The sequence below is a fragment of the Manacus candei genome, unplaced genomic scaffold (assembly GCF_025592945.1).
Source record: "Manacus candei isolate 608988 ecotype Guabito, Panama unplaced genomic scaffold, ASM2559294v1 h1tg000046l, whole genome shotgun sequence".
NCBI lineage: Eukaryota > Metazoa > Chordata > Aves > Passeriformes > Pipridae > Manacus > Manacus candei.
Window position 1 is genome coordinate 4,911,145 of NW_026138094.1, and position 24,561 is coordinate 4,935,705.

A 24,561-nucleotide genomic window follows, 5' to 3' on the forward strand; every position below is an offset into this window, starting at 1 on the left:
TTCAGAATCACCAAAAACTACCTCTTCTCCCCTCTTTTAAGGCTTTGATAAAGTGCCTTCCTAGGAAAGGAATCTTGTATGAACTTAAATTACTCTATGTTTTCTTACTATTATGAAAAATATCTTTGCAATCATATATCCTCTAAAATCAACGAAAAATTTGATTTCAAAACATCCCAGATTTCATCCTTGTATCTAATACTTCAGTAATCAGTTTATGCATGAAGACACTCATATACTTTATTACTATTTTGTGATTCTCAGGTTGGGAAAACATGATGAAACATGACTTTAAACTTGGTTTTGTGCATACAACTTTTATTTGATCATTATTTTATTTTCTAACAACATCTACATTTATGCCCTGTGAGCAGCTCATAATCACAGTGATGTATAAAACAAAATCGTCAAGTTTGTTCTGTGTCAATGTATTGAACATTCATGGAATAGTCACTGGATGGCAGTAGACTTTGTGTGGTTAAAAAGTCACATTTTTACAGTACCTGGTAATAAAACACCATTTAAAATCAGAGCTCTGTTCTGTACAGTGGTATATGTACATTGAAAAGATGGAAACTGTTTATATCCACATGGCAAGCTTTGAAATGCTGCTTCACCAACTGCAGTTCTCAAGCAGATGTCGGTGTATGGGAAGGGGAAAAGGACCTTTTAGTGCAAATATTCATGCAAATAGACCACTGCGGAACAGCCATAATCAAGTCAGGGAGAATGGAACTCAGATGAGCTAATGGCTCAGATTAGTTAACAGCTCAGATTCATTAACAGGTCTGCTGTCCAAATGCGGACAAAACTAAGTACTGTAGAAATCTGAAGACCAGAAAGACTATGTGCAAAGCATATCAGAGGAATATACTTAAAATACAATGGGAAATAATTTTTTAGGCTTGCTTACAAAAAAGTAAAAAATTATACTGCTTCATTTCTTTCATAGAGTAATTATGGTAATCACATTTCTGAAATTCCAGCCTACAAATTCAACAAAATGTAATACATTCAAGAAATCAGAACAGCATGCACTTTCTATCTATTTGATTTCATGTAATTATTTCAAAATTTGAATGAGAATTTATTAATTCCAACCTTGAGAAAAGTTTTACTTGGGAGAGACCTATAATTATGAGATGGGAATATCAGAGAGTAAATCATCACTACAAAAATGCTTTTGTGTGTGAAATAAGCAAAGATGCATCCTGTGTATAAAATAGTAGTTAATCCTAAGGAAAAAAACTCCCTTCAGTGGATTTGGTTTGGAGTTCTCATACAAATGAGAAATGTTTGTCCACTGAAGTACCCTGGAGTGTTTTATAATACAGAACGAGTAAGAATGGGATTTAACCATGATTGGGGTTTTTTGTTGTTTTTTTCTCTTCTCCCAGCTACTCTAACAATATCCTAGTTTAAAGGATACAGAGAATGTAAAAATAGGGGTTACATTAGATATTCCAAAGACTCATACCACGGTGTCAGTTCACGCCTTAAAAATAGGAATCCTAGAATTGTAGAATCCCTTAGGTTGGAAAAGACCATTGAGTTTAGACATTAAATCCTATTTCTATGTGTCTTCAAATGCCAAATTTCATCTGTATGTACAGGTGGTGTGGGATTTCACTTCATAGTTGTCACTTTTGAGTACAATGCAAATGTTATGGAGGAAGCTTTAAAAGTAACCTGGCCACAATAAATTATTCTGCTTTCAAGTCTGATTTTTTTAAATTACTCTAGGAAATCTGCATACTGTTTTGAGAATTGATCTAAACATGCAGCTCCTCTCCTCATCCTAGGCCATCAGCCTAATTCATTACCCTGGGCTGGAACAAATGATTATTTGTTGGGTTTATGCAGTTTTTATATGCTACTGGATAGATCTTCCTCTGCTGGACCTGCATCTGAGATCAGTGGTCTGAAGGAGTAGATTAATTAATGTAATTAATTGTAATTATATTTTCAAAGTAAAAGACGTGAACAATTTTTCTCCTTTTTTTCTCCTTTTTTTTTTCTTCTTTTTATAGTTTAAATGATTTGGAAGGAAAAGATTAATATAGATCCTATTGTACATTGGTTGGTTGTCTTTATCAAGGCACTTTATCTAGAAAATCCCTTTCTTTGTGTTACACAGTACGAAAACTCAGGCTTAATGAAAATGCAAAGTCTCTGTCAAGGAGTGCTGTTGTTAAGCCAGGAAGATCTTTCTTCTTGACCAAACTACCAACTCACCATTAGGCAAGTAGAGATATCAATGCCCAGGTTGTACAGATTGCAAGATAGGTCAATTTTGATAGTTTTTTAGCTTTTTCCTGTTAAGGACTAAGTATAAGCATAAGCCTAGTTTATAATTAAAACAAAAACCTGTGTATGCAAAACACCTTTAAAAATGTTCTCTAGAAATCTACTTGTTATTTCAGAAATTTTCTCCTTTGCCACTAAAAAACTGCGAGCGTTTATCCAGCAAAATTTGCCTCTTCAGACAGTTTTTTTTTCTTCTTATGCTGCTGAGTCTCTCTATGTCAGTGGGCATAAAGTCAGATTCTTGAGAGCAGGATACAGCCCAGTGCTCTTACAGGAGAAGAAACTGGGGCTATTTGGATAATTAGGGAGGGACACACTCCTGTGCTGTGGTGTGGGAACATGGGCAACAACTCCAAATCTTACTGTCTGAAGTAGAATTGAGCAATTAAAATCCAGTCAGAAAGGATTTGGTACAACTTAGCTTGGACAGAATTTAAAATTCTTTACTAAACCAAAGTGAGGTGGGAGATTTCTACAGTTAACCAGATGAGGTGAGGGTGAGTGTTATCCCTCCATGTAACATTCATGTTCATGTTTCATATTCATTACCTCATTCCCAGCTGGTCTTACTAAGATGTTTCAGATGTTCTGCAGCAGGACACTGGGTTTTAAAAACATAGAGCAGTTATCCCAGCTACCCTTATTACCCAGTGCTCTGAAAATTACTTCTTTTGGTAAAATCTGTCTGACACTGTAAGTCTTTGGTATGACAGGAAAACAGGGTAAAAAGAAAATGTTTGAATGACTTCTTCAAACATTTTTTTTGTAACTTACGTATGTCCTAAATATTTTCAAGTGTTTCTTAGTCTTAAAATTAACTTTAATTTTACTCATTCAGCTGTTTTCAAAAACAGATGATTGGAATTTTTGGAGTAGTCAAATACCGCTAAGCTTTGGGGAGGTGGGGGGGAAAAGGACACATGTAGTGCCAGAATTAAACATACATCAGGCATGTTCTTCTGTTGACCCCAAATCTCTGAACTTGCAGTGTTTGAAAGGGAAGGCATAACTTTGAACTTGGTTTTAAAAAGTAGTCAGGAATTATGCATATCTTTTGAACTGTGGCCTGTGGTTCTGCTGTACAGGCAGAACAAGTTGTCATCTCGTGTTGTAGTCATTTAGGGGCAACAAAACGTTTTACTCTAAGTATTTAACTAGGAATGATGAGTATTTCTTAGTGGCAGTGGCTGAGAAAGCCCTGTAACTAATGCTGATCCATTTTAGTCACCCTGATTCTCATTTGTGTTTCTTCTTGGTGTGAAAACCATCTCCAGCAGAGGCTGCCTTTCTATGGGGTGCATGGATAAGTCATTGTTTTTCTGGATGTTGTTAAGGCCTCTTCCTTTCATTGTCTGCACTCTGCACCTCCTTAGAAGAGTCACCAGAATTGCTTTCATCATTACCATGGCAATAAACTTCCCTACACAGCTCCGGGGGCCGAATCCAAAGGGTTGGAAATAGCGTGAAGGGACCTGCACAGAATAACAAGAGGAATAGAATTTAAGACAAGTTTTTCTTCGTAAAAGTAGCCAAAATTATGATGGAGGTTGGTAGTAGGTATATTCTGAAAAAACTTGTGGAAATAATTTTTTAGGAGCAATCACTTGTTTCACACTGGACAGCCCTCCCACCCCAGTCAGGCCAAACTACAGACACCAACAGGGGTATGGAATGTTTGAAATGCTCAGGTAGCAGGGTTTACACAGTTAAACAAATTAAGTCTACCTGGGTATTGCAGCCTGTTTGTCCTGTGAACTACAGGGATTTAAGCCCAAGCTGTGAAATGGAGTGAAGCTTCTGCTCTTCAAATGCATTAAAATTCATTAAAAAGTTTATCAGAGAATGTTCATTATAAAACTCATAAATATCTGAAATACAGGCTGATGCCTTATCTAAAGAAAATCATAAGATAATCATAAAGCCATACACCCACTATATTTGTCATTATAAAGGTAATGTTCCCAAGAACTAATTTCTCATAAAATGTAATGTTAAAAATTTTATTTGAAATCTAATACAGAGATAATACTTATAAAATTGTCTTCTGTCCTATCAATTGAAATATGAAATGCAGGATTCACAGAACTACTGAAGAATGCACAGCCAGTTTCTGTTACTTTTATTGACACTGAATAGATGCATTAAAAAGAAAGTCTGGCTATAAATAACTTATTTTTCTTCATCTGTGTAACTTCCTTTTAAGAAAGTAAGATATAAGCTGTGTTCTGATTTCCTATTTAACCTAAGAATAGAGTAGGAAAGGTTAGCTTATATTAAATCATCTGGAAAAAAGTGTCCTTTTCTCCTTATTCTCAGACTGAGAAAAATGTTTTCTGTTTAAATTTTTTTCGAATAAACCGAGCTGTGCTTTTTGAAAAATGATACGTAAATACAAGTGTTTATCATACAGAGCAAGTACAGCAGCTGGCAGTACAGCACAATGGCAAATGCACAGCCCGGGAAAATGGAAAAATGTTTAGATTCTAACAATGGCATCTTATCATAAATAATGCTGTGGATTGCTATTCACTTAGAGAACTGTGGGAAAATTGAGCCTGCCAGAATAATTATGTGGCAAAGAGAATGCATCAAGTCAGATAGAAAATGTGTGGTTAAATATTTGGTCAAGGGGAAATATTTTTAGTAGCAAAATGTACTCATAAAATAAGCAAGACATCCATTTTGATAGAAATACTTAGAATGAAAATAATGGGTGGCAAAATGGAATCCGTTCACAGTGAATAATAATTTCAGTAAACTTCATCACTTACTCCCTTCTTGAATTTTCTACAGACTTTTTTTCTTGAGCTGTTGTTTTTAATACTGAGTAGAGGTTTTTATGGGTAATAAAATAGCAGTTTAGAAATGCTAACCAGGTTGATTGGTGCTCATTTTTGTGTGGCATACGTGGTACACTTGGATTTTTGATAGGAAATATGTAAAACTTACAGGTCTTTTTCTGGCTTGTTTCTTTGTTTTCCTATTTCTTCAGCTGTTTTTACTAAAAAGTCCATTTTTAGTGTATCAAAGTGGGTCATCTACTTATTTCTTTGAAACTGAAGTTGCTGTCTGTGTCTCTTTATTTTGTCCAGTGTCAGGCAACTATGTGTGCCTGGCAAATTTAATTAGAAACTTTTATTCAAAATTATTGTGTCTGGAAAAAACTGCTTTCTATGTTATAATTACTTTTTATTTAAAAGGCATTTTGATAGAAAAATACCTGCCTAGATCTGATAATAATAATAATGATAATAGTAAGCAGGATATATAGGTAACTAGACACTTAGACAAAGGGAAACAGCCTTATGGTCACAAAGTTCTTGATGAAAGTAATAGGAAGAGACACTAACAGTAAACAACACCCAATGTTCCATAAGAAATGAGGTAGAAAACTTACATTTTTCTCAAAATTTTCAAGAGAAAACTCATTTGGCTTTGGAAAGAATTCAAGCTTATGCATGCGGCCAATATTGAGGATAATATTTGTCCCCTTTTTCACAGGGTATCCATCAATTACATCATCTTGTAAAGCTTTCCTCATGATCAAGTCCACAACTGGCTGGTATCTCATGCTCTCATAAATAAAGTTCTCCACGATTTTTAAGTTTGGCATGTCCTCACTTTGTATGTCTCTGTCACCTTGAGGAATAAAGCAGATGGTGAAGATGTTAGTTGGTTATAAATGTAATAGCTTCATTATAGGAATATCAAAACATTTTTGGAAGGTTCTCAAGTTCTGAAATGGTAGGAAAGACCCAACAGCTTTTAAGGAGTTTTATGTAGCCTTAGTTATTCAGGAAATCTGAATAATGTTCATCAGCACAAACCCTAGTTTATTTTATGATCTCTCACCTTCTTGTTAATACACTGACTCTTTGTTCTCCTCGTCAGCAACAGAACTCTGAAAGTCCTTCCCTGGCTTTTGTATGAGGGAGCAACAAGACACAAATAAATCTTCCAACAGCTGACAGCAAACAGAACCTGGGAACAGTCTGGAGATGGGAGATAACTTTGTGGGGACCTTAAATTTTCACCCTGTGATTGGGTTTGGCTGGATGTACAGCTCAGTAGGTTTGCAAGATAAAAGTTTGCTACCCACAGCTGGTCATCTGCTGAAGGAAAGGGTAACAACATTCTACTGCCTTAGGCTATCAGAAAGAAATAGGGAAAGTGAGTAAGCTGAGTATTCAACTCTCATGAGGACAATAAAATAAGGTTTATTAAAAGTACCTTTGAAAAAGAGTAAAGGACTTGTTATACATTTTCCAGTGTTTAACAGACCAGAAGTAAATCTCTAATAAGAGTGGATGAAATTAGTTTCTATATTAGTTCAGTGTCAGGCTTTGAATGAAGTCTAGAGAAAGGAAAGAATACAAATTTGGAATATCTTGATTGTGTTTTGAATAGTTAGTAATTAGTACTTTGAGAAGACCAATTTGAGATCAAAATGGGTGACAGCAGAATATAATTTTAATTTTCTCTAGTCTTTTCCTTCTACAGTCATAGTGAAATTTAGAGAAGTTCTGTATTTTATCACAGAAAAATGTTGGTGATTAGAAGTATTTGAACTGAGTGTCCCCTTTTGCTATTTCAAGGTAAATGGAAAGCAAATTCCATGAAAGTTATGAGGTGAATGCTGATTTCCACTGCTGTTGCTGAGGAGAGAATACAGAACATTCTTTCTAACAGATTATCAATTCTGGTGATTGCTACTTTAATTTATTTTACAAATTGCACATCTTCTTTCATTTGATCTTGAACAAAATCTTTTACATATAATGGTAGTTCATGTGTTTTACAGCTTCTCTTAGAAGAAAACACTTAAAATTTTCAGCCTTTGAATTATTGAAATTAGATCACTGCAGAAGCAAAATTATAGTCCTACATCACTGACTTTGCAGCTCTTGCTTACCCACAACAGTTTCAATTTCTCTCATCATCTCCTCTTCCACTGTGGGGTGCTCTGCAATCAGTATTAGCATAAAGAAGAGAGTCACAGACAGAGTATCAGGAGCAGCAATCATCATCTCCAGCACACACTGGTTCACATTCTCAGCAGTCAGATCCCCTCTGTTCTGAAAAAAAAATGGAAGTTTTGGAGAAAATGTTGATTGCTGACCTCTGATGCCAACGAAGGTCCCGCAGACTGTACAAATTTTTGACAGTCTATCTTCTGCTAAATAACATTTGTTTTTCGTCTTTCAGAGAAAAAGAGGAAACTCGTGTTTTGATGGGTGTGTGTTATCTTACAGAAAAGCAGGAGTTTGTTCTTAGCTCAGATTCTTCTTAGTTTATTGCCTTTCTTCACAGAGTTTGTGAGCTGGCAGAGATTATGCAAGACAGGATTTGTATAGTATTTGAAACCTTTGCAAGCAAAAGGCAATACATCAAGATAAAATACTGAGGTTAGAGAAAGACTGAAGAGCATTCAGGGATAGATGTAAGAGTTTTAGCGATCTTATTCAAGCCATGAAATAAATACAACAAGCACCTGATACCAAAATACAAGTATTCATATTTAAATCATTGTTAGGGATTCCACAGCACCAACTAATTGGTATCCTTTTATGATGACATGACCTTCAGAGAGGTACATGAAGTTTAAGTTGCAAAACCTGTGTTCAGGAGAATGTCAGAAAAATCAGTTGATTTTCAGAGATATTTTGAGTACATTTCCAATACCTGTGCAAAAATCAACTGGGATGCAAAATCCATGTGTTCATCCAACTTTTCAACAGTGGAAAGCTTTTGCCGTTTCTGCTCTATTAAGGTTTCCATTGCTCCTTTAAGGTCCTTGCTGAAAACAGATGAAATCAATCATATTGACAAATATCTGCAGGCTTCTAGTAAACACTAAGGTATGACCAGGAACATAGAGATTATACCAGGAAAAACATCTAAGAATGGCAGAAATTAAGTATTCCTAGGAATGGTTACATGGTTCTCTGCAAAGTAGTAATAATAATATATATTTGATATATAGATTTGAAGGCAATTCTTTTTAAAAAAGTATTGTGGAAAGGTTTTGAATAAAGTCTTTAATTTGCATTTGTTACAAAAATTTGACTGGGTCTGTAGGGGTAAATGCATTTAAAACTTCAGTCTCTGTAAAGTTCTCAGTATTTATAACATCTTTTATGCATTAGGAAAAGCAAATGGTCCTTTTGCAAAATTTATCAGAAGAATATTAGAAGTCTTCATATCCTGTGGTGGTTCTTTGCATTACTTTAAGTCCAACAATCTTTATCTTTTTTCTTTGCAGTAGAAATTTATGAATAAATCCATTTTAATGGAATAGCTTTTGAAATATCAATATTTGCTTGTAGGGGCTTTCTAGTAATAACTGGGCCATAGTATTTGGCTATTATTTGCATTACATGATAAAGCAGCAATCAGTGCCATAATAAACCTTGCAAGCAAACATTAGAGAAGGCAAATGTTGTGTCTAGTTCACAAGAACTGTCAATTACTTTAGAGGAACTTCCACCTTTCCATTAAAACCTTTATGTTATATAGCACTATTGAAACAATTTATTACACATACTTCCTAAGTAGCAATTTCTTTCGTTAGGTGGAATACAAATCCAAAATGAAAAAAAAATGATGGCCAGCTCTTTTTAGAGCCAGACTTCTTTTGGCAAAAGACAGCAAACAAGATCTTAAAAATAAAAGAGGCATTTTGTATTTTTGCCAAGAACAAGATGACAAAATGTACTTTTTCCTTATTAAGGAAAAACCCCTTGAAAAGGTTTATCACACTGAGCACTGAGGTTTAATTCAGAAGGGAGTTGTTGACTCAAATATACACGTTGAGAGAACCAATAAATACCGTTCTGGGACTGTGCCCTGAGTGTGGATGGATTTTCTTGTTTTGATGAGCTGTAACCTACTATTGGACTGTCCTCAACTAGGCAGCAAATGGAACTTCACCCTATATGATGGCTTTTCTTTGTCTGAACTGAACCAGGAATCTTAACTGAGTTTCACATTTGAGTTGGCATTAACTAATATTTTGGTGAATAAATTGGGACTGAATAGACAAACACTTGAAATTGTCCCCTGAGATCATCTGCTTGTAGCATCAGTGACAAATCTTGTTCTATCTTGGCTCTGTGGACAGGGGACTTCAGCAACAATCTTGTAGTTTCTAAAAGGCAGAGGAAAGCTCCAAGGAATATCTCCTTCATAAGAAAGAAAGAGTCTTATGTAAATGATTTGTAAAACTTTGATACTTACGCTGCATCTTCATATTTCTTGCACAGCCAAGAAATCTTAAAAAATATGTCAGGTTTTAATAAAAGTGCTTGCCAAGCATCAAAGTAATTCTGAATCTTCAGTACAATGGCATTTTCTGAAAATGAACATTAACAAAAAAAAGTCAATAGTCAGGGAACACAAATAATTCAGAAAAATTAATAATAAGGTCCTGTTCCCTACTCTAAGTTCATGGGAATTTGATAAAAAACTGGTAGGTAATATTTGTAGCACACTGTAGAAAAGGTATAATAGATCATTGTGAAAACGCTTGCTAACTAGCTAAAAGGACATATTGGTGTGTCAACCAGAGCCAAATAATCTCCCACAGGAGAGCAGGAGCAGAATGCTTGCAGAATATTGAAATGGGGTAACTTAGACATCCTGATAATATTATTTCTCTCATATGGCTTTGAGGCTGAAGAAATAGCAGAAGACATAAATCTTTAGGTGAACTTTTAAAGGCAATAATTTAGTTTGGTGGAAAGGTTTCAGATTCTTTAATGCAGATAATACTGGGATTATACCAACTCAGTGCATAAAAATCTCTTTAAATGGTACTATTCATTAAGGTGTATGTGACAACCTAATGTATAGTTTTGGTCATATAAAATTCTCTTTTCTAACTAAAACGATATTAAATCATTCTCAGTTAATTATATGGTGATATAAGAGCCCGTTCTTGCTCTGTTTTTTGAAACAATACTTCTGAGTGATGTCAGTGAGTTTTCCCTGGGCAAGTACTTTAGATTCATCGTAAGGCATAAAAATAAAGCTTTTAGTACCATCCAAAGGGATCCCAAGAAAAAGCTTGTTAGATGTGTCAAGCATGATCCGTCTCATGAGGTTCAACACGTTGATATTTCCTAGTTCAGTTGTCACTTCCCCCAGTTTGTCCAGGTGATCCACTGTTGACTCCACACAAATCGCTATCATACGAACCAGACCAGGACCAGACAGAGCTGAAACACACGTGCAAAATGATTGTTAATTCAAAATACCTTATTTATAACTTCTCAGTTGGTGACAGTGCTGTCAATAAAATGGCAAATGTTATCATGTCAGTGACTGGTATAAAATCAGTCTGAAACTTAACTGGTTTATCATCCTCTGAAAGAAAAATGAAGGCATTTTGAGTTAAGATGACTATGAACCCAAAGCCAGAATTTTACTTATATCCATCCACTTTGTACCTCACACATTTTATGGCAGGTTTGTGCCGCATCATGCGAAGATATTTGGCATAATTTAGGCAGCCTTTCTGACGGGGAGGGTATCCACAGCCTCAGCTGCACCACAGGCTCTGTGGATGTCCCATCTCGTTTGCTTGCAATGACACTGAGCAGGGAAGAGAACTTGGGGATTTGTGGGGAGGATGATGGAGATTTCTCAAATTGTAACTCCTGGGTGCTCTCAAACAGCCTTGTACCTGTGCAGCAACCTGCTGGCACCCTGTAATGTCACTGGGACATACTGAACCCGGGGAGAAACAGCATCTCAGAGAAGATTGACTGTGCTAGAGCGGTGCAGTGTGTCAGCACACACTGATTTACCTTTGGTGAAAAAGGGTCGAATTTCCTTCCAGTGTGCTGGGTTGTTATTAAATATGATCCCATTTTCATACATGCCAATGCACTGCAATCCAAGCTTGCTTCCAAATCGAGACACGTAATGCCAGTGTTTCATTACATGGAATACACTTGAGGATCTGGGAGAGAATGAGAAAAAAGCCCAAAACAAAACCACCATTTCATAGATGGTACACAGCATTTTTATTCTGACATTTTACAGTTTCTCTGAAATGTGGACTTGCATTTTTAATTTAGCAGAAAGTATAATGCTTAACATGAAATATCTTTTTGCATAGTTAAAAATCTTGATGATAAATACCTTCAGAATTTATATTAGAGCAATAATGTATTGTGTTCAGATTTAAAACTATTTTTTAGTTAAAATACCAAGATTTTAAACTGAATAGGGTGTATACATAGAAATATGTAAGTATGTAAGATACACTCAGGCAGTGACCAAAGTCAGACATGTCAGAGGAGAAGGTAAAATATTTGATGTGTACTAAATAACGTATTTACTTTTGTGGCTATTGGGTCGTTTCCAGACACATACTGAAAGCATAAATATACACAGTTCACTTAAATATGCAGCATCATAATATGCAGATACGTGTGAGATAGATATTCTTAAATAGATATGTGAGAGAAATCCATGACATGTATAATTCTTTTTACAGCTGGCAAGGTTGATTTGCAGGTGCTGGCAGACAGGTTGTGACCAGCACTGTTGCTTTAAGATACAATTTCCTTTAGAGGGAGCCAGCATTTCAGAAATGGAGATGTGATGAAAACCCAACAAAACGAAATCCAACAAAAAGAAAGAAAATCAGAAGAGAGACTGAAATGAAATGATGTGCTACTTTCTTTGTCAGGTATCATACTCTATGGACCAAATTCCAGACTTCTTATATGGGTTTGGTATATTTTTTCCATTGGGAAAAGTAAATGTGACTTTTGCTATTGACTGCAGCAGTGCTGGGTTTTCACTACAGTTTAGTCTGACCCAGAGGCAAAGTTAACCTTAAAGATTTTTTGCATGTCAAGGGATATCATATGTAATTTCCTGAACATGAGAAGATGTTATTGAATTATAACAGCTGTCTCCAGGAAGGAAAAGGTGCAGCAGGCTCATTTTGCTTCCTTCCATCCCACATGTCTCTACGTAGGAGATGGATCACAATGTTTTAAGGGAGGGTTTCATCAAGTGGCCTTGTATAAGCAGATTTTCCTCAGGAAACTATTTAATGAAGTCCCCCAAAAGGCATTATGTGTTTTGACCAACACTACGAGTCCTTCCCTCTCTGCACTAACATCTCAGTATTAGAACTGATGCTAAAAAATTCAGATGCCATTAGTGAAAAGAGTATACTTTTACAGAATTCAGGTTATATTTAGTTTTGCAGTGAATTTACGATCCGCTGAAAACTTTTATTCTACTTTCTTTAAAAAAAGTTAAATACTTGTTTTCTATGTACAGTCAATGATTTTAAGCAAAAAATATCTGTAGAAAAGTGATGTATTGACGGTAAAGTCTGATGCAGCTCTGGCATTGTTTGTCAGCCCTCCTGTTTTGTTTCTGATGAACTGGTAGCACAGACAGTGAAAGGCAGGAATACGGATTTGTAGTATTTTCAAAGCATTCATAGCATTATCAACATATTTCACTGCAATTTGCAATATCTAATGTAGGATAGGAATGTAAATAGTTTTCCTGTCATGATTAACTTTTTCTGCAGAGGTTAAAATACAGATAAAGCTGACTTGCATCACATGGCAAATTCTGTGATAGTTCTCTTTGCTGGATGGTCTTTCAAAAGCTTTTACACAGTGGAAGCTGAGTAAGGGTTGATTGATATTGCTGATAAAAACATTGTGATTCTTTATTGATCACACATGGTAAACATTTTACCACTCTTTTTTTCCTTTTTCATGGTATAACTCATATGCATCCAGAAGATCCAAGAAGAAAGCAAACATCCACTGGAGCTAATAAAATGATAGGCTACAGTTTAGCATTATGTTTAATATTGTGTATAATTGAAGCCTATGAATAATCCATTAATTGGAGTTGAATTACTCATAATCCCATAAAGCTGCATTTGCTTAATTAAATGGTTGAATTGGAGCCATAACCTTCAAGTATTACTTCCACTTTAAGGAGAAATAGGAACACAGGAAACTAAAATTTGACTTAATCCCTCATTGCAGTCAGTCTAGGTTCCTGAACAGAATGTAATCCTCAGATTAAATTGAACAGTAAAATAGTAAATGATTTTTAGGACTGAGCCACAGTGCTTAATCTTCATTTCCACAAAAAACTTAGGAGAATTCACCAAAATTCAATAGCAGAGTTGTTAAAGAAACAAAAGATTAGGAAAGCGTCTGTGAATAGCAGGAAGTAAAAGGTTTATGTTAGGATAAATTTTGAAAATAATAACATCAGTTCAACTCTAGAAAAAAGTAGCGAAGAGGTTGCAAAAATATGAGAAAAGCTTTTCAAGTTATTAAGAATAGAAAGTAGAGGATTTACTTGCTAATTATAAATGTTTCTTCACCGCTGATCCAAACTCTCACAAAGTCTCCATATGTCTTATTGTAGTAGTTGCAGGCATTACCTACTCCCATCCAGAGAAATCTCCCATGAGAAATGAGGGGGCCGATTCCCATGCAGTATCCTGGCCCTAAGGAACACGGTAAGAAAGGTTTGGTCTCAGCTGGCAAGAAAATATCCCTGAGCATCACCCTTTTGAAAGGAGCTTTTTAACGTGGCAGTCACAGCCTGCAGCGGGCAGTTCACCCAAACAATCCTGTCCTGAAACTGCCCGAGGAACTTTGCACCTACATTGGTGAAGCCTCCCTTAATACCCGTGGAAGTCTGGAGTGCTTTCAGTGCACCACAAATGACAGGCATTCCTTCCTTGTACAACTTCTAGCTGCTCTTTTTAAAGATACTTTCGGAGGGACAACAGTTAGAAAGAAGAAATGATCTCGAAAAGATGCATGTGATATATTAATTTGTGATTTTAACGAATCCCTTGTGTGATCTTGACTGAATTTTGTCTAGAAGTGTCACAGTAACATCTACAAAAGTCAGTGTCTTTTTGGTGTAATTAAATGCAGTTGTTATATTTCTTTTAAAGTCACTTAAACTAAAGTGAGAAAAGAGATATTTAAAGGAAAGAGTACTTTACTTTTGTGAACTTATGAAAACATGCTGAAGTAGGAACTAAGAATGGACTAATAAGCATTTAATCAACAAAGTTCTCAACTAAATCATTCCACTGTAATACAGCAACAAATTTCTCTCTTACAACAAAAAGGACAAAGTGGAGACATCAACAGAAAATTTGGCCCTAATTACTATTAAAAGGAAGTTTCCTTCTTCAGGGAAAGCTATATTTGCCCCTTTGGTCTGTAAAATATGAATCTGACTCCATAAAAAACCTCAAGTACTTACAAAAGTCTGTACACTGTTTGAAAATTTTAAAAGTTGCTTATGGTTTCAACTTTTACTAATAGGAATTACAAGACCCCAGACTATTTAAATACCTGAAAACTTAGAGCATATTTACTTAGTTCTATCTTCTTGTAGGTGCAATCAAACATTCAAATAGAATGTACAACCTTCTGTGAATACTTTCTCCTTGAAGGGTCTTTGCTAAGGGTCTTTTCTCAGAATTTGATTCAGGAGTCACTGATCCTGTTTAGGGTTATTCCTGTCAAACACCTTCAGGATATGTGTGCACTGTTCTCACTCATGCAGAAGGTGATTGCATTATATCTGATAAAAAATAAGTTGATTCAGTGATTTCTACCACGAGCCCCCAAAACATTACAGAAGGGAAAGGGAAGCCATTTGATGTTGTTCTGTTCTGGAGGGTCTTCAGTGCTAAACACAGAGAAAAAATTGATAATCTACTAAAATCTGAATAATTTCCTAGATAATAGTTTTTATAGTAAAAACAATTTAGAAAGATTTAAGCTTTAAAACATGTAAAAAGTCATTTATAGTGCACACGAAATATGAACAACTACAGTTTGTAAATGTTATTATATCTTTCTAGCATACACACAATAAAGATGAAAACTAAACGTCATATACTTATATGGCCAAGCCAGGGTTATTATGGAGGCTCTGAGGTTAGAATGAGCCTGATTTCTTTTATCAGTTATTTTAAAAATTTGTTTTATTTAAACTGGCATGTAATAAATTTTGTTGTCATACAATCATTATTCACCATTACTTTCCCACTTAAACTTGAGAAACAAACAAAAATTACTCTGGCAGCTTTTAGGTGGCACTACAGCTAAAATTAATTTACCTGGTATTGATGAAGTTTCTTCATGATTCCATATGAGAAACAGAAAGCACATGAGAAGGAGTATGGGCACTGTGGCCACTGGCACCGTATCTTGTACAAGGCTGGTGATGTTGTAGTGCATTGGATTCAGAGTTTCCAGGACCATCTTTTCCAAGAGATTCTGCTTTGCTTCAGAGAGAGAGGGGAAAGAGGCAGAGGTTGTCAACACTCAGATGTATTCAGTTTTAGTAGGTACCTCTCAACCCCTTTGTAGTTCTTATAAATGAGCAAATTAGCTCTTGACGTGGCTTTATTTTATAATGAGAGTGACTGCTGGGACTGCTTGCCAGGACAGGCTTCATCACCAGCCGAAGCAGACATGCAGCAGACACTCTTTTTGCTTGGGAATAACAAAGATTTTCTGACCTTGATGTTGAAGCATAGTTTTGGATACTTTGGCTGACAGACCTTTTATCTCTGATGTTGACTTGGCTGGCCAATGCTGAGGTTCACTCCTCTCAAATTTCTAACCAAAACACAAGAAATTAAACTTTCAGCACATGTGGAAGCACTGAATGAGTTCACTTGCAAGTTTTTGTCTCTGTTACTTAGCTGTTTCCATTCTTGTAGGCCTGTAGTGCAAGAGTTCTTGAATTTAGAGAATAACTATGGTAGTTTTTAATGATGCAGATAAACCCCAGGTTTTTGTTTGAAACATGTAATACATGTTGGGGGGAGTGTTGTTTGGTTTGGGGTTTTTTTGTTCGTTTTTTTGTTTGTTGTGGTTTTTTGGTCAACCTTTGATTGTAATGTATTGCATTTCTTCATGGTTCATCTGCTAAGTACTTTGAAAAATATAGTATATGCCATAACAAACAGGATCATAGATTGTCTGTTACTGTATTTTTCCTCGAGCAGGAACCAGCACTTGGCACAGGAAAGAAAATCCAAGAAAATGGACAGGTCTGTTATGCATAGAGGGAGTAGAAGGATTCATTCAAAGTTATTTTGCAACTTTATGACTTAAATCAAAAAATATAAGAGGTGATTCTACCTGATAAGGAAGATGTTATTCTGTGAGTGAGAACTCGTAACAACAGAAAGATACTGCTTGCATATGCCTTGTATTTTATTAATAAAACAGCTTCTTAAGTTTACCCTGCCAAGATTTGTTTTGTTTCTTTCTGCAACTACATTTCAAAATTGAAGGATTATATTTACTTAACAGGAAGCTTTTTGATACAGTTTACTTTCAGCAAGTGCTTTCTTGTTTGTCTTGCGCTTTGGTCTCACGTTGCAGAAAAGATCACACTTGCTTTGCAGTGACCATCCCTGCTATAATTACATTAAACTAAGCCAAGAATGGAAGAGATGTTTTCTAGACAGTAAGGAGACTGTTTATGGTCAAAGCAGACGATGTATGGAGTACAGGCAAAACTCTGGGGAGGGGAGCAAGCAGTGGCTTGAAACCTGCAGGTGAATGCCGTGCTCCAGTGCTTGGGATGATTGCTGTGCCAGGTTCCTGGGATCGCTGTGATCCAGAGTTACCAATCTACCAGATGACCTTTTAGAAACATCACGCTATTCCAATACATAGAACTACTTCTCTTCTGGGAGTGTTCACGTACATCTTGTACATATCCAGCTGTTATACTGTCTTGCATGTTGTGAAAAAAAAGGTTTTGTAATCAAAAGTATTTTTTACCATGTAGCAGTGTTTATTAGTTTAGGTTTCCTTGAATGCTATTTGTTATCACAAAAAAAAAGCATGCCTGCATGTGTATGTAAATACTTTTATCATCTTCAGTCTCTTTCCCTATTATGAGCTTACAGCATTATAGAAGGAAATAACTACACTTAGAGTACAGTTTCACTTTTTTTCTTGCTTTTTCTCTGGATCACCTTCATCTTTGTACTCCACTGACACAGATAGGCTCTGATGTGCACTGGTTTTTTGTTTTGGTTTTTTTTTCATCTCCAAGAGTCTGTTGTGTGTACAGTAGTTTCTCTGCCTCCTATTCCTTATGAAGAGAAGTATGTACTTGCTAATGCATTTGGGTGCTATGAAATAAACCAATTTCATTCCTCCAAATGTGCATCTGTCAATATTATATCCGTAGGTGGAGCCCTGCCAGAGGTCAAGGCCCTGATATGTTTGCATGGTGTACTTTGCAAGCATGAGACTCCCCCCTTTATTTTCTGAAAATCAGCCCTGAGTTTTGATCTTGCTCAGTTTTTAGTTATTCACAGCTGAAGCTTATCTTTGTTTTGACAGAGACATGGAGGCAGGTTTCTGTCTTTTCAAAACATACTGATAGGAATGGATTGAGTTTTAGGTTCTAGATTGTCCAAACTTCATCATTTTAGTAAAAGAATTTTTGTTGTTTTCTGTGGTATATCCAATACATCAGTGTACACCTTGCTGTTATAAGTTTTATACCCTGGACTGTGCTCTCATGTAGATAAAAGAATTAAAGGCAATGAATTAAATTTGATTCCTCTTTATAATCTTGAAATGGTCTGAAACAATCTTATTTTTAGTCAAAGTGGCTTCTCAAGGTCTTAAAACAAACAGTTTACACTTCCTCTACTGAGAATTTCTTTGCTTCATTTTTGTGAGTATGATCCTAGCAAAATTTCTGGGTTTGTATTTGGACTGCCTTTTTTTTTTTTTTTTTTTTTAGAAGTAAGTTGGATCAGGAAAAATTCATTTAAATATATTTCAACTGAACTGCTTGTCCTACTTGTACCTGTTGTATTTTTTAGGAATTGTCCATGAGGTAAGTCACTCCTAATAAAAACTCAGCTAAATGAATTTTCATAATAAGTAGTCACTGAGTAGACTGAAAAAGTTTAGAAACAGAGCAAAGGTAGAGTGCTAATTTTGTGTTGAAATCTCTATAGGTCATTTCCTTTCCTTGCAGCGGGTGGAGATGTGTGTCAGATCAGAAGGATTTATTGATTCAGACTGTTGCTTATATGGTAGAAGAAGGATGGGGCAAAAAGAAAAGCTTTTAAAATCCCACTATTGAGTGTGGGAAAAGAGATTTATAATAAGAAAGTTCTTTAGTGACAAAATAGATGATTGCCTGTCTGCCCTGATAGTACTCGTGGACCTTAACAGTTGGGAAACCATCTGCCAGCAGAGGGCCCTTTGGATTACTGATTTTTAAGTCTTGACTATAAAATCCTAGAAGAATGTAGGTTCTGTTATTGCTAAAGGTGATATGAGGAATGATGACAAGGTCCGCAGTAAAGAGAAAAGCCCGTATATCTAGGGGACAGATGTATTGACTCCTCTTAGTCCAGTTAGAGCTTTGTAGTTAATGACTCTGTCAGTAAAAGAACAAATTCATAAAATCATATTATAGAATTGGAGCTGAAAATCTCTGATAATTTTGAGAAGGAGGAGATCATACAACTGTTGAAGAGCCATTCTTGTGTCCTGGAGTTCTTTCCTCTGTAGTGGTTCATCTGTCAGGAGAGACACGGAGAAAAAAAAATCTGCTCCTTTTTATAAATTCCCAGATATCAGTGACCACTGTTAGCAGCATCTGGAGCAACTGATCTAGGTTTAAACAGTTTGGAAAATAAATTGACTTATTTCACACAATAATAATAATAATAATAATAATAATAATAATGATAATAAATGTTGGCTTATATAAGCCCAGTAATTCTTTATTTTTCCCAATCAAATGTTGTAGCCTTTCCTCTCTTTCTAGAAGCTGATTCTGTATATTGCCTGCTTTCCCTCATTTAAGATTGATGGTTTCATGCAGACTGTGAAAGTTCAACCTTCTACATCTAAGTATGCAGAGGGATTTTGTTGTGGGTTTCACAACTAGAAGGCCTGGTCAGGCAAAAAATAGTGGTTTTCTTGTATTTGTTCTGTGGGTGCTGCCTGAAGGTGTAATAATCCAGGAGGGCAGTGGCTTGTGGTGTCTGCACTGGTGTTTCTGTTTGCACCAGTAGTGTGCTCTGACAGCAAACCTGCAGATTATCCCCATTCCCACACTTCAGTAGGTATCCCAGAGCAATCTCAGAGCACACAAACTGGGGGATTTTTGGGTGGAAGTAGCTCATGGCGTGATGATGGGCTCATACACACCAGCTTTTAATGGAGATTCAAATGACAAAACCTGTTTAGATCTATATTGAACTCCCATGAAATATGTACCATGGAGAAAGTGGATCATCACCAACAGTTTCGTTTTACAGATCTGCTCCCCTTGTACCACTGTGTTTGCCAATGCTGATATAGACTAACAGGAAAACAGTACCTTTGAAAAATTAGTTGAGTTTAATTAGTTCTAGGCATATAAGTATCTTGCTGTATTGGGATTATAACATTTATCACAGGATGAGAACTGTCTGATCCTTAGCTGCATGTCAGACCTCTTCCATAGAGCTCATGTTGAAGGAGTTTCATACAATTACTTTTAAGTTGCCTTTAAATTGTGGATTTCATTGCAAAGTCAGAAATTCTTTTCCCACCTGTTGAATATGTGGAACTACTGCAAAATTTGTTGCATTTGCATTGAATCTATTATAAGAACAATTTTAAAAAGTCAAATAATCTATGGGGTTTTTTTGTGTGGTTACATTCCTTTCAAAGAATTAATTTGAAGTGGATAATTATCATCAGGTGTAAAACATACATCACATCCTTGATAGAATGATTGTCTTGCCTTGAAAGTCTGTGGGGTTTTAAGCTGAGAACACCTCAGAAGCCTTTTCTAAACTTGAGTGCTTACCATTCCTTATAAACTGAGCAGTAAAATTACTCTGTAAGCATCAGATTGCATGTTTGTTTGCTACCTGGTATTCTGTGGTCTCTTCTAATGCTGTAATTCTCTCAGCATGCAATGGGGATGTCACAGAGAGCTTTCCATCACAATTTATTGCTTATCTGATATTGCATTATGCTTGTGATTTTTTTTTTCTTGGATTTGTAGTATTTTTTTCTTAATTATTTTTCACTTGCTTTGAATCTGTGTTTTAGTGACCTTATCCTTTGCTCCAGGTGGCATCTGTCACATTATATATGGGTTCATTTGCAATCACAGTGTGCAGAGCAGCCTTTTGAAAGTTAGGTGTTTATATTACTCTGTTTCTGAAAGCACTCTGGCTTATAGTTTAGGTCTATTTTCTACTTTCAACTCAATCTTCTGCAACTCAAAGGAAAGATAAATATGGTAAAATGTGAAAATTAGGGAATAAATCTCTTTTTCAACCATTTTTAGAGTTGGAGTCAGTGGGTTGGAATTTGTGTAGTTGTAGAGCTCTATCACATCTAATTACTATGGAAATGTATTCTAGCAGTGTTGAATGGTTATTATAGCCTTGAGGAATAATCCTGTACCACTTGATTACTATGAAATCTAATCTAAATAGTACTTACAAATTTATCTGTTGTTTAGGTTAGAAGAGGAGGAGGAGGAGGAGGGGAGGAAGAGGTGACAGCTTTCAGCAGAAGCTTGGAAGTGGGCATTTAGTAACAATTCTCCTGGCAATCTAAAGGGGCTCTTGACAAGTGAAGGAGGAGGTGGGAGCCTAATATTGTGTCAGAGGGCAAGTGAAACAAAAATACAGAACATGCCATTGTTTGTGGTGTTGAAAAAATATCTGTACCATGAGATAAGAAAGATCGTTACGTTTTATACCTCTGCTAATTTGGAATTGTGGCTTTCTTCATTTTAGTGAGCCTTCTTGTGACAGCTTTACTTTGTCTCTCAGCTGATCAGGATCTATCCCTAGAGGACGCTTCTCTGAGTTTTTAAATTCTGTCAGCTGCCTTTAGTAGCACTTACAAAGTGCTGCTGCATTGTTACGTGTTGGTGGTGGCTACAACTGTATCTGCTTTAGTGTCCAAAACACTTGATTTCTTGTCACCCCTCCAAGTGTACAGTGAGTTTCAAGGTGCAGAGAAATTTGGAGTTGCAGAACTTTTGTAAACATTGACACTCCTGTTGTCTGGAGTCAGTTTGGTCAATTAGTTTTCTTAGCACCACTTCTACTATCATGTGAGTGGGACTTCGCTGGTCAATGCAGAATAAACTCTTTGCCAGGGAAACAAATACATCAAAAATACCTTCTATAAGTGTAAGACTCCATTTGAATATTACTATTTGTTTGGATAACTGTAGTAAAGGTAGTGCCTCTTTTTTTGTGATTTACATAGTAGTTGATGTGTGATTTGGAAAAATCACTTGCCAGTTTTAGTGCCTTTTACAAGAAGTCTCACTGCTGCTTAGAAACTACCATAATGTCCATGAAAAGTATTATCTACGTTAGATGGTAAAGGAGTTTCATCTGAAACATTTCATCTCCTGAAGCAGCACAGGTGTGTCAGTGCTTGTGAGCCTCAGAAAGAGCTGTGGAGATGAGCAAACTTCTGCAGTATTGGTAAGACTGGATTTTACTGCCTGTCTACCTCAAAGTTTCCTTAGAACACCATAAGATCTAATTAACTCAAAACTAAACTAACCAGTTGTGGGAAGAAATTTCTCTCTAATCTGCTTTTTATCAGACACCCTTGTTGTGACCATGGCAAAGCAAACCTGTATGGGGAGGGTTTTCTGTATGTGGCTGCTATCAGTTTCTATTGCTGCTGGGTAGGGGGTTTTGTTTCTGATTTATCAAGTAAAAGGCAGCTCTCTCTACCATGATTATGTCTCTGCTATTGTAATTTTATTGCTAGCAAATACCTTGATCAATTGAAGCAACAATTTAGTTGACTTAGAAGGGATGACTCTCTAAGAAATATAAATTAATTTTTTTCAAGTATTATGTAGGATATTTAAATATCAATTATTCTATCAAAGTATGTCAATCGATTCTTAAGAAAAATGCGTCTGGGTATTTGAAAAAACAAGACTAAGGAGGAATGCATGACTACTCTCTAACCATTCTCCCTGCAAATGACTTCATTAACCAGAAATAATTGTTAACTAAGATACAGTAGCTAAAAGAAAGACAACACTTTTCTACAGCAAGCACCAAGAGAGATCAAGCTATGACAGAATAAAAAACTTCTCCAAGTCAGTTCCAGACTTGTTTTACATGATGGCCTTTTTTTGACCTCACTTACAATCCATTTTTTCCCTGCTGTGATAATGATGCTTGGAAATGTTGACTTGTCCAAATTCACTCACTTTCCAACCAGTTCTACATTGCTATACAGCAGCAGCTGGCAGTGTCCATCCCATGATATGTATTCTACCCTAAGTTTGTTGTGATACACACCAACAAAATTTTGAGAGTCAAAAGAATTAAATCAGAGACCACAGAAACAACGAATAAGTTTGGGGTTTTAATCAGGGGAGCTTGTATCTATAAAAACTAAAGTGATTTAGTATTTCTTAATGTAATATAAACAGTTTGAAAGGTTGAATGAAGTGGACACTTTCTAAGGATGACTATTCTGCAAGAACATTGTGCTATTTTTTCTTAAAATAAAACTTTGTAGAATACTTACAAAATACGTAACATATTACTGTTGTTTTAATACCAAGAATTTGGCTGAAGACCTGCAGATTTTCTACTAAAAAAAAATAAATCTCTCTTTAAATAGTGACAGCATGTAATTTACACAAAGATAATTACAGTAACTCAGATTAAAGCAGCTCCAGAAGGTGCACTTCCCACTCAGAAGCAAAATAAAAACCATTTATGTACTGTCCCACTGTCCCTACTGTTTGAAGAAAAATGTTATAATATGAATTGAAAATTTACCTGTGTCTTCTTGTTACTTCTGGATTTTAACCGGTGGAGAGTGCTATCCTTGTTACTGATGTGCTCCTTTTAAAGATCTGAATAGGTTTTCCGGTGATCACTCTCTGTAGCATCTTTTATGCAGGTGCTTCTTGTTGCTAAGAGATCAGTTGCTTGGAGATGGAAGTTTGTTTATTGTAATAGATCAGGGGCTGTTGCTTTGAAAAGAAAATGTTGTAATTTTACCTCTACATCTCAATGTGTCTGCTGCAAAATAGCCAATGATAGAGACACACATGCCTAATGCTGATGAGAACTGTGACTGGAGAGTAAAACAGAAAAGTAAACAAAGTTTATAATTACGTTTGTTGCCTCGGAACAAGGAAAGAGATCTGTCATTTAACTGGAGGTGCAACTAGCAGAAATTATATTAATTCTTTGCTTAGCATATTTAAATGTATTTTTAATTTCCAACAGCAAGGAAGTCCAAAAGTTTTATTCTAAAATTGGGATGCATAAAGTTGTCAATAACGTTGTAAGATACAATCCTGCACTGACACAGGAAAGGACTAATTGACTATCCTTTTTTGCTGTTTCCTTTGTGTTCCCAGTTGATTTGATAATATAGTCATTCAGAATGACTATACTAAACTAATAATGACTAAACTGTAGTCATTCAGAGTGACTAATGACTAAACTAAAGGCTGTTTTCTCTGCTTTGTGATGCTTCATTTTTATTTTTCTTTTTCTCTAGCTTTGGACAACTAACAAACTTAACTTACGAAAATCCAATTGTTTTTAAGAACTGCACTAAATGATTACAGGAAATATTAAAGTAATGATCAAAGACCTATAGGAAAAGGTGTTGATGTTATTAAAAGAGGAGACTAACACAGAAGCATGAATAAGGTACTTGTGCCTGTTACTTACTGGTTTGAAGCACCAAGAGAAGTCTAAATTATTTCAATGTCTGTTATGGGAAATCCTTAGCTGGCTCAGATGCCTCTTCTATAAATTTACTCCTATGAGTTCAAACAGACTGTTTTGTGAAATGGGTCAAAATCATCTTTTTTTTGCTTAGTACTCTCAAGTTTAGAAAATTGAGTCCCTCAATTCTGTTTTCAGCAAGGCTGTGTTACATCCTCTGGCAGCAAGACACGGGACTTCCTTGTCTCTCACTGTCAGGACACAAATGTAAAAGATTTCTGTAAAATGTTTTCATTCTTCTTTTTCTGAATTCACTCAAGGCTTTAGCATTAGCATGTAAAAAGAGTGAATGAAATAAATTAGAACAGTGTTAATAGGAAAAACCATCTAATGGGGAAAAGGGTCTTACATTTAGGGAACTATGATCTCACTTGGAGCAGAAAGTATTTAAGGTTATGTACAATAGTTCTAGTGATGGAATATTT

At 35.8% G+C, this 24,561-nt stretch overlaps 1 protein-coding gene across 1 annotated transcript; it reads right to left on the minus strand.

Moving 5' to 3' along the window:
• Positions 1-3,010: 3,010 nt before the first annotated feature.
• Positions 3,011-23,252, minus strand: LOC127475374 (aromatase). Its single transcript, XM_051797158.1, has 10 exons — positions 23,171-23,252; positions 15,455-15,622; positions 13,663-13,813; positions 11,115-11,269; positions 10,347-10,523; positions 9,544-9,658; positions 7,990-8,104; positions 7,220-7,382; positions 5,705-5,946; positions 3,011-3,779 (listed from the first exon to the last, which is right to left on the minus strand). Exons 2-10 carry the CDS (start codon positions 15,597-15,599, stop codon positions 3,528-3,530), a joined length of 1,515 nt encoding a protein of 504 aa, XP_051653118.1. The 5' UTR covers positions 15,600-15,622; positions 23,171-23,252; the 3' UTR covers positions 3,011-3,527.
• Positions 23,253-24,561: the final 1,309 nt, after the last annotated feature.